General features: G+C 40.4%; 1 protein-coding gene across 5 annotated transcripts in view; it reads left to right on the top strand.

Moving 5' to 3' along the window:
* The window catches only part of usp54b (ubiquitin specific peptidase 54b), a 96,992-nt gene that overhangs the window by 11,047 nt on the left and 74,713 nt on the right, over positions 1-11,232 (top strand). For 3 of the 5 annotated variants that reach the window (XR_800465.1, XM_010793602.1, XM_010793603.1), the window contains exons 2-3: positions 1,549-2,154; positions 9,452-9,544. Coding sequence is in view for 4 of the 5 variants with exons in the window: in XM_010793602.1 (XP_010791904.1) it covers positions 1,993-2,154; positions 9,452-9,544 (255 nt within the window). In the remaining variant the exon portion in view is untranslated. Of the gene's footprint in view, positions 1-1,548; positions 2,155-2,851; positions 3,012-9,451; positions 9,545-11,232 lie in introns of those variants that run through there. The other 2 variants (XM_010793605.1, XM_010793604.1) reach the window with 2 other exon arrangements.

Genomic DNA, 11,232 nt, shown 5'->3' with positions numbered 1-11,232 from the left:
AAAAAAAAAAAAAAATGGTGTACATAGATAAGTGTGGGAATTTGTCAGAATGCAGTAGGTCTGTGTGATAGGTGGATGAACTGATTAATTTAGCTTGCTGCCCTTGCCACGACGTCCCCCCTAACTCCATACCAGCTCCCCCCCCCGCCCCCCAAATCGCCACCCCAATCCCATGGGACTGTCTCTATAGCGCAGCCCTCTGGCCTTTAGCCAAGGGGGTGCTATGGTGGCATAGCAGCCCGGCAACCAGGCAAGGGAGCTTTGCCAAAAAGTGATGAAGCTATAGCGGAAGAGAGGGGGGGGGGGATGGGGGGGGGCACTGCGGAGCCGTTAGCTACTGCCCTGTGGTGTTATGCAACTTCATGTACACACACGCACATTTATAGGGTTACAAACACACACAATCTGCTTCTTTTTTTTCTCCCTCACACACATCCGGAAGCTGTGCATAGTGATGCTCAAACCAGTATAAGCTCCAGATAATGTCCCTAAGTACTGATTATGAAATGACATAACAGATTTCTCCAAACAGCCCCCGTTTGACTGACGCAGTGCTACACTGTTCAATGTGCTGATTTTAAGGAGTCATGTTACGAAGGCAAGAAGCATATAAGTTTCTGAGTCATTGATTTTTGGCCACTAGGGGACAGAGGAACATCAAAACAAGCAGACGGTCGGTTCTTAGACTAACCATCATGGCTACTAAAGTTGGCTGCTTAAATCCCACAGGGAACAAAATTAGCGTTCTCTTAGTATTCTGTTTCTGTCCAACTATCAAATGTAAGTCCAATATTTACTCTCCTTTCAACTCTATTTTGGTCCCCACCATCTTCTGAGAACTGCTAGCTTAGCTGTTAAATGTTCAAATAGCTAGTCACCTGCCTGCTGTTTGGTGCTGAGGAGATTGTATGCTGTGGGTTTAACGAAAACAAGTTAAAAATGAGACAAAACTATACTAAAAATGTCCAATAAAACCAAAACAATTAACTTAAGGGGCTAAAAGACCAGAAAAAGCTTGAGCAATTGGTGTTTATCCTCTTTGATTTAGCCCTATTGTCTATAGGATCATTTTTTTATACAGGTTTGATGTTTCTTTAATTTAATATTAATAGACAATGCAATATATATACTTTATACATAACCATGCCTGTCTGCCAAGCGCATTTGAAAATCAAACCACATTTTTGGAATATGCTAGGTCAGTAGCTCCCGCAGTGAGCTAGCTAACACTATGGAACAAAACTTGGCTTCCACAAGTTTAGGGTAGGCCATAATTATTATTGTCACTTGGCAATCTTCATTGTGTCTTCATTGCTAGCAGCAGTGGTTGCATTTTTAAGCCATGAGAGGGCTTCAAACTCTAGTTTTAACAACCACAACAGCAACAGTTTTTAACCACTTTACTTGCAATGTTTATACTTCTATTGAAACTCTCGTTAGACAGCATATTATGCAATGTTGTATAGTTAGAAAGCTCATATACAGCTTGTGTGTGCTCTTCTAGTTTTGTTTGCGCCGTTCTAACAAGTTTGCCTTTGTGTCTTACAGGCAAAGGGAAAGAGGATATAAAAGTGTTGAAGAGGTCCCCACCTGGGAGCAGAAGTGCCGCCTGAACAACATTTATCTGCTAGGATCTGGACGCGTTGGACACACTCATGTCCTCAAACACAAACTGCTAAATCCAAGGAGCTAAAAAAAGAAAAAGCCAACTGCTGGCTCCAGCAAGTGGACAGATTTTAAAGTAAAAACACGGCTGGACAGGGGGAGGGTTGTATGGGTGCCAAATCCCCATCCAAGACTCACCGCATCTCCTCGATCTACGGCCTCCTTCCTCTTCCTCCCTCCTCTTCCTCCCTCCATTGCCTCCTCCACCTCAGCTCTTCTCTCATTCCACCTCGTTCTCTCTCATGGGAGTGACATAGAGGCCGTCGTTTGGTCTACTGCGCCGCCCCTTCCCCGCCTCGCCGTGGAAACGGGGGGGTCCAGGTAGTAATGTCGTGGAAGAGGAACTACTTTGCATCGGGTGGCGGTGGCGGAGCAGTAGGAGGGGTGCAGGGGCTGGTGACCCCGAGAACCATGACCTCTATTGCACCAAGCAAAGGCCTGAGCAACGAACCCGGACAGAACAGCTGCTTCCTCAACAGCGCTCTGCAGGTCGGTCGGATAAATACACACACACACACACACACACACACACACACACACACACACACACACACACACACACACACACACACACACACACACACACACACACACACACACACACAGGAAGACATTTCCATCACAATACTTTAAAAACAACTAACACTTTAAAAATACAACCTCCTATACTAAAAATATGCTAGCAGTAATTTTTTTATCTTTATAATGTCAGACAGGAAGTACTTTCTGCACCAACCGCACAATGCTAGCACACACACTCATGCTCCCACAGTTTAAATGCCCCCCCCCCCTCACACTGCAGTAAATTTATATTTAAGCACGGCAGGGATGAGATTAGGACCATATTATCGGGTATTTGCGTGTTTCGGTGGGTTTTGGCACCGCTGCCAGTCTGGCTTCAGTGTGGACATCCAGTCTGTGTGTGAGGATGCTTACACTGCGCTGCCACTGCTGCAGCTCCTCTCTCTCTTTACACACACACAACTCGCTTCCCTCCTCCCAAGACTTCCAGCTGGCACAAATGTATGTTCTGCACACACACACACACACACACACACACACACACACACACACACACACACACACACACACACACACACACACACACACACACACGAATGCCTCTTGACTACTGGCTTGAAGAGAGAAAGAGAGGAGTAGGGTGAAAAGGGAGGGGGATGATGGGGCAGAAGCTTAGGGAGAGTTGCAGAGCGCAGAGGCGGGATAGACGAGAGGAAGAAAAGTTGCTGAAGTAGGAGATGAAGAGTATACAGTATGAAAAAGCTGAGGAGAAGAATAAAGGGGATACTGCTGGCAGAAAGAGTGGAAATAAAGAGTCTGATAAGGTAGGGGCAAAAACAAAAGAGCGTTTGTGGTGAGAGGATAAGAGAAAGATGAAAAGACAAAGTAAAGGACGTTTCGTTTATATGTGAAATGAAGAAGATGCCTCACTAAAGGAGGTGAAGCGGCTTCAACAGGGAGAGAAGTGGGCCAAGGACACACACACACATGTGGACACACACACACACACACGCACACGCACACGCACACGCACACAGGCAAGTGAGGATAAACGTAGATGCTGTTTCCCAGTCTCTCTGTGCCGTGTTTGCATGTGAACTGTCTGCTTACATTATCTAGATAGATTTGAGTTAGCCAACATGCGTGGGTAAAACATGAGAGTAAAGGTTCATGTTAAGAACATCTCAAACTAGAATTTGCTTCCTCGGTCTATAAAATGTTAAAATGCAAAATGTTAAAACATGTATGTATCCATCGCATATTTACAGAGCTTAAAATCATTTCTTGAATATAAAGTTGGACAAAAACAGATAAAACAGTTAACAGCAAGTTTTTTTTACTTGAGAAATGTAATTTAATTACTGATTGGTGTAATTTAAGTTCATTTATTTCTCAAGTACAAATAAAATAAGTCCTGTGATTGAATCCGCTGTAGAGCTGCGTACATTTATTTTCATTATTGGTTAATCTGACGATTAGCAAAAAAAAAAATAAATGTCCATCCCAGTTTCTCAAAGTCCAAGGTGATGTCTTTAAATGTCTTGGTGAGTCCAAAACCCAAAGATTTTATCTTAATATGACATAAAACAGTGAAAAGTAGAAGGTATTCATATTTGAGAGGCTGCAAACAGCAGTGTTTGCTAGAGCGATTAAGCTACTATCGAAATAGTTGATTGACTAATCAATAAGTTGACTAAGCAGTGCAGCTCTTATTTGCTGCAGCGATGTTTTCTCCTCAATGCACTTATTGATAGTAAGTGAAACAGTGCTGCTGCTCCCTGGCCCCTGAGGGCCCCTCACTGCTGCAGTAGAGCTGCTGGATGGCAGCAGCAGCATTAGTAGTGTTCTTTTGGTTTGGATGTGTACAATTTAATGAGAGAAAGCAAGCTGCTGTGGGGTGTATGTGCTCAGCATCTTTTCAAGATTTGAAAACACAAGTAAAAATAAAATAGCTGATGAAGTAATAGGCATTAAAGAAGTGTGTGTGTGTGTGTGTGTGTGTGTGTGTGTGTGTGTGTGTGTGTGTGTGTGTGTGTGTGTGTGTGTGTGTGTGTGTGTGTGTGTGTGGCTGGCAGTGAAGAAGAACATTAATAAGCCAGAATACCTTGTTTAATTATAGTCACATTATTTTCAAATATCACATGTTTTATAGTATCTATCCATTTTCTGTTGAGGTATACAGTAGCTACTGTTTTTTAATCATGTGCCTTTGTACAGATGTAGTGTAACTAAATGTGACAATATGCTGCACAAATCACTTCAATATTGGGTTCAATATCCCACAGCGTGGAAAACCTTTAAGAAGCAAGCAGACATTAATTTGATCTAAAGATACATTCAGTATGAAGCATGCAGTATCACAGATATATTACTACTATTTTGGAACAGAATAATGTCTCATGTTTAAGGCCAGTAGAAAAGAAACAGTATTTGCTCATAACAACTGCCATTATATTACATTTCCATGATTGGATTTAGACACTAGCAGCACTTGATTAAGGTAAAGCAAATATCACAATTCTGGTTTAATATAGGCATCTCTGATTAAAAGCAAAGTGTAATATACTCAGCAGGTGATGAAGATAGAGGATGAAGATAGAGCAGGTGCAAAGGTGGGTGTGGATGTCAGAGGATGATGAGAGGCTGAACAAATGACCTTCTTCACATAAGACATTTTGAACATGTCACAGTAAGAAAAGCAGAGCTGTAAATAATAAAATGATGGATCTACATTTGTATCTATCTGTTTCACTTTCAGGGTGCTAGTATTATGCATGCTGTCATACTGTAATGACTGCTGGGCCTTTGCTACTATGACACGTCAGAATATCTGCTGTGAAAACCCATCAGCCGGCAAACAAGATAACCGAGGTCAAAAGGGCAGCAAAATTAAGAACTGACTGTCGTCATGGCAGCAGTATCATGTGATTCACAAAAAGCAGGAATAGGAGGTAATGGGAGACAGGAACAGGAGGTGCAGGAACAGCCGTGTAAGGCAGGGTGAGAGCCAGTCGGATCAGATATATGCCTTTATTGCATTAATTGAATGCAACTTGTGGCTTGTTTGAATATGATCGTTGTTTATAAGATCGATCTGACGCTGATCAGCTGATGCACAATTGTTCTTCCTGACATTGTACCTCACTGGGACAGCGTTTCCCATCATTAATAACACTACATTAGTCTCTAATCCAAATCTTTTTAGATTCCTCTGTGTTTACAGTTTAGTGTTTGTTTTCTGCACATTGTCAATATTTTGTTCTATGTCATTACTAATGGCTTTCTTTAATAACTTATTTCATATTTGTACCTTGTATCTCTACTGGGACATGTCTCCATGCTTTAATGTTCAAAAAGGTCTTTATTTTTCTCATACTGCCTGTGCTGCAGCACCTCTTTTCACCCTGTGTCTGAAACCAGTGCCCAGTCTCCTCTGATTGGTTAGCTGGCCGGCTCTGTTTAATTTAATTTTCATTTAATCGTTTATTTGAATAGGGACAATGCACATTAATGAACACTTAAGACAAATAATGCTTCAAGTGTAAATATGCCGGATTTTAGCTTTGAGCTAATTTCCATCCGTAGTCCCTGGGATTGATCAACCACTTAAAGAGGTCCCGCCCCTTAGCCTATCACGTGCAATGTGTTGAAGCATTATCCAACAGAAGCGCAAATGTTACGTAGTGATGTCACTATGTTCCAGAAGTAAACAGGACTACAATAGAGGCGTTTCAGGCAGGGTAGGGGGAGTGTGTGGGAGAGAAAATCCCTCTGGAGGGAACTTGGGGAGTTTAGCCTTTGCAGACCATTTACATAAATAACACCCAAAAAAGCATAATATGTCCCTTTTTTGAACAACGCAAATACACAGAAATGCATGATAACACATTTTTAAATCTTGTCTGTTGTTACTATATCAATAAAAGAGATATAAAACGAAATGTTTGACTTTGAATTCATAAACCAAAAACTATACTGAGAGTTTATTGTACTGTGTTTGTACTGAAAGGTGTAAATGCTATAGTTCTATTTGGTGTGGTACGAACCATAGCTTATGTTGGCTAATCTTGGCAATCTTCCAATAGATATAGCTGTGTGGTGCAGTACATACTTAACTGTACACACTACCCTTAACCGCTATTCCATAACAGTGACTTTTGGCCACAGTTGCTGCTAAAATTGCAAGTCTGCAAACATGGCAACATAGCAATCAAAACTAAAGATAATTCTTGAATTAGCGCGGTATTAAATATTCTCCTTAAAGCTTTTTATCTCAGACTTTCCTTTTGTTTCGACAAACAATGAGACAGGAACTCCTCTCTTAAGACTTCTACAGCCAATCAAATACTGGCTTTTGTAATTACATGAACATCAAGCAGCTACAAGATAACATAAAGATAAAAACATCGGCTGGTGGAGTCCATTTCTATTCTGTGTACGTTTCCATCACTTTGTAAGTTAGTTAATTATATATGGTACTTTCTAGGTAACTATAATTTTAAATAGCCAAACATGGAATCAAACTCTAACCCAACTGTACAATACATAGGGTTCGAGTTTAATAGCTATCAAAAATAGCAATATCAGCGATATCCTTCTACAGTGATAGTAAAATAACTTCTACTGTCTTCATTGCCGGGAAATGTTTACTGTCAACAGAATTTCCTTTTGTTACAGTGTAGTTTCCTTTCTCTGAGATCCTCCTGCGGATAAAACGAGAGGAGTTCAAAGGGAAGGGAGGGAACAACAAGCGAAACAAATGGAAGGAAAGCAGAGAAAGAGATAGATGTAGTTAATAGGAGGAGAAGAAGAGATGGATCTGTTGGAGAGAGATGGGCATGGAGAGAGTGTGCCCTCCTTGTGGCTGCTGCAGTGCTGTGCAGGACGCCCATTCATCACGACCAAATAAACTACAGAGAGAGGAGGGGCAAACAGAGAGGGGGGGGGGAAGTTAGAACACATACACTAGCGTCAGCATGCAGTCTGTCATCCTCCGCCCCCTTCTTCCCTCCTCACCACTTACACACACAGTGCAGATTTGTATTGCTAAGGTTGCCTCACATATTGGTTTTGTGTATATCCTGCGTGCGTTTAGACCTGTGCGTACTGTAAGTGTGTGTGTGCTGCAGAGAAGCCTCAGGGACAGTGTTATGTCAATATTATCTTTCAATATACGGAATGAATGTAGGGAGAGCTCTTTCTTCTAATTACGCACCAGAGAGAGAGGAGGCCTGCTTCATGCAGAACTCTTCTCTATAGTTTCAAAATGTCTCTTTTCTGTTGTGCTGGTAGATTTATGTCTATCTGTCCCACTGGATCTCTCCATCGGAATATACACAAAGTAGAAAACACACTCAGTAGGATATGCTGGGGAAACAATTAGCTACAAATGGTTGAAAGCAACACAGAGCTGCATGCAGGGGTGTTGATTCTCTGTAACCATCTCACTTTATACAATGGGAGTTAAGAGTTATTAATTATTTTCTTTTTGAAGCTTCTGGGTGGATTTCTCTCCTAACTCTACCCCTTTTGGTTACTTTACAAAGCATTTAAAGGTAGACAAAACATCAATTATGGTCATGAATAAACAAAAGAACAATAATTTACTACAGTGCGGACACCAGGATGGTAGCATCATTTTTCTAATATGCAAATGAAATCAAGAAGGCTCAAAACAACATAATTTGGCTCCCTGAACTGAAAATATATCAGAACAGCTTCAACATTTTCAACATGTGACTGAATGGAAACAATGGTCTGTTATTCTGACCGTAGCATCTGAGATCTCACATATACTAATATATTATACTTATTATATAATAATATTAATTAATATTATCATACTAATGAATTAAGATTGCACATTTTCATTTTTTAAACTGTAAAAATAACCTTTTTCTTTCAAAACTTTACATCACTCGCTCTGTCAGTTGCTATTTCTGACTGCTGTGCACCCAGAAAGCATGTTGTGTTACTATGGTAACTGGCAACCATGAGCTGTCATGTCACCAATCTCGTCGACGGCACACTGTAACTGCATATTTAACAAGATGCTTTTTATATCTGTTGGAAGACATGAGAGTTGTAGCCAATGTAAGTAAGCCTTGTCTTAATTTTGTTATAATAAACGTTGTTACAATGGTAAGATAAGAACATATCAATAATTATCTCAATCTACTGTACATCAGTGGTAACCAAAATAAGAACTACCAAGATAAACATGCATTCTTTTCAAAACTGAAATACGGTGGCTGACAGGCAAACACGTTACAACTGCAGTTTCAAAAACTGTGCAAATAAAAAACTGGCGCTTGTTGATATTCAGGGATTTCGAAGTTGGCCAACTGTCAAAATGTACGTTTTATTGGCATATTTCAACGATGTGATCGCTTGATTCCTAATGATATTCTTGCAGATCTGCTGTAAGCTAGCTAACGTAGCTAAACGAATCATTTAAAAATATACTGACAAACACGAACAGATATGAAACTGAATAACTGCTAGAGTGACAGTTGGCCAACTTTATAATCTCCAAACGTCAACAAGTGCTCCCGTCCCAGCTGTGTGCATCACTTTTTAGTGTCCCCGTTTCCGTTGTGTTTTGAGCTTCTTGCAGTATTTTTTTATTCGCGTACATTTTGAGTTTGCAGCGTTTCGTTTTATGCAGCGCTTCAGTAAACGCTGCACATGTTTAGTCAAGATGGTGAATGTTTTTGGTAAATGCTGCGCATGTTTTGTCAAGATATTTTTTCATTTGTTAGTGTTTCAGAACATTTGTGTGTCTTTTATCTGCCTTGTTTTTGAAACTGCAGTGCTTTTCTCCCAATGGAAGTATTTTCGGCTGTTGTAGCCCGTTTGCACCTGTCGGCCACCGCACTCAAAGTTCAAGCAGGAAGAAAGCAACATCATGCGAAAGAAACAAGTTGCAAACCCTTAAGAAAGTTAAAATACTAACTATTACAAGTTTTGCCTGGACTGTCCTTTTTCTCTTTGAAGCACACCGGATGACAACTCATCCATAGGACTGACGAAACACAATTATACATTTATATATTAATAAACTGCTGTTGCTGAGAGAAAGAAGACAAAAAAAGACAGAGGAAGGCGACCAACACAAGAAAAACAGAAGAAGTAAAAAGGCCTCAGTTCCAGTGAGACCTGACAAAACATCTCATCAATTGTAGCTAACTAAAATAAACTATATATCTTATTAAAAAGCAAATACAATTCCTTTATTTGTGAGTAAATGTGTTTTGCCTCTCAGGTTCTGTGGCATCTCGACATCTTCCGCAGAAGCTTCCGACAGCTGACCACACACAAGTGCATGGAGGACTCGTGTATCTTTTGTGCTTTAAAGGTAAAAACACACTCTCTCTTTGTTCTCTTTTTACTGTAGTGGCCATTACTCTGCTGTGTTGGCGGTGACACGGTGGTTATCTCAGTTTCTCTCCTGTTGTCAGAAATGTAAACCAGACAGTCGTTACTGAAGTGGTGTACCTCACTTATATGAGGTACTTTGCTTAAGTGTTTCCTTTTCACTTCCTACATTTCCTCCGACACATATCAGGGGGATACACGGTGCTGCATTTATCTGACAGCTAGAGTCGGCAGCTTTTCCCTCCTTTTATTCTTTTATTCCATCTTTTTGTTTGGATACCCAGAGGTACTGTTGGAGAGACCTATCTCCTCACAAACACAGCTGGGGGGGATTCTTGCAGGGTGTTATGTAACTGCTGAAAACAATACCTTTTGATCACAAACATTTAAATAAGTACCCGCTTCACTTATACACTTCTGACAGTGAACATAGAATTTACATAAAATGAAGTTTAACTGGCTTATAATAATACCTGTATATCATTTGTTACTGACCACTCACCATTACTCATTACGTCTCATCGTTTACTTTTTTCGTACCCTTTTTCTTCATTTGTAGTATGACACGTTGAGGGTGTGACATTTGTGGCAGGGGAGTTGGGCGTTGTCTCCAGTTCTTAACATACAGTGTTAAAAAACAGCGGTAGTATGATTGATAGTGTTATTTCGTCTCATTGATGGTTTAATTTCCCTTTAACCCTTGGTTTGCGAAACCTTGTTAAGACTTGCATGAGACTCATTGATTAAAAAAAGCTATCCTCACAAAAGTTTTACAAATGAAGGGTTACCAACTAAACACAACTTTAAAATGTCCTCCCTAAACTCAACACATGCGCCGAGACATGCATAAATGTTTATTAATTTGCAAAACTACAGTACAACCCTTCACTACAGCACTACAACTACAACAGCCCCAGACATAACAGTGCTGTGGGAAACACCAAAATAATGTTTAGTTATTATGATTTTTTAATGTTTAATCACGCTATAACTAATTAAAACTGGGGTTTGGTTTGGTTTGATTTAAAGGATTTACCGACATGATCCGAGCTTGTTCTGAATTTTCGGGTCATCCTACTCCTTAGGTTCCTTTCTTTGTTGTATCACCTCCCCTTTCCTTCTACCATTGTGCTCTTCCTATTTTGTGTCCTCTTCCTCTTTATAAACTCTTGTTTCCTTTATCAAATTGCTCTCATCTTCCTCAAAATTAGTATTCTTAAGACTTTATATTTTCTTTTTAACCATTTGAATGCTGGACTTAGGAAAGTTTGTCCCTCTTGTCTTGCTTTTCTCTCCTTCCTCCATTTTGTCACGCACTATGCAACAGATACTTTTTCCCTATTAGAAAGAGCGCACAGTGTACAGTTTTATAGCTTTTAGTCTCAGGTTGAAGCACTGTTGTGTTCCTGCAGCTGCTGATGGGAAGTAACCACACAGCAGATGAAGATGATGAAACTCTGGTAATGAACGAGCCTTATGCAGCTCTGTTCCAGCCATTTGTTGCATCAATGATGACAAATATGTGTCTGAGTGAAGGAAAGTGATTTTTGTTGTGTGTGTGTGTGTGTGTGTGTGTGTGTGTGTGTGTGTGTGTGTGTGTGTGTGTGTGTGTGTGTGTGTGTGTGTGTGTGTGTGTGTGTGTGTGTGTGTGTATGAGAGAGAGAGTTT

Source organism: Notothenia coriiceps, unplaced genomic scaffold (genome assembly GCF_000735185.1).
Source record: "Notothenia coriiceps isolate Sejong01 unplaced genomic scaffold, NC01 NC01_scaffold00037244, whole genome shotgun sequence".
In the NCBI taxonomy this organism is placed as follows: Eukaryota; Metazoa; Chordata; class Actinopteri; order Perciformes; family Nototheniidae; genus Notothenia; species Notothenia coriiceps.
This window is presented reverse-complemented; position numbering and strand designations above follow the sequence as displayed.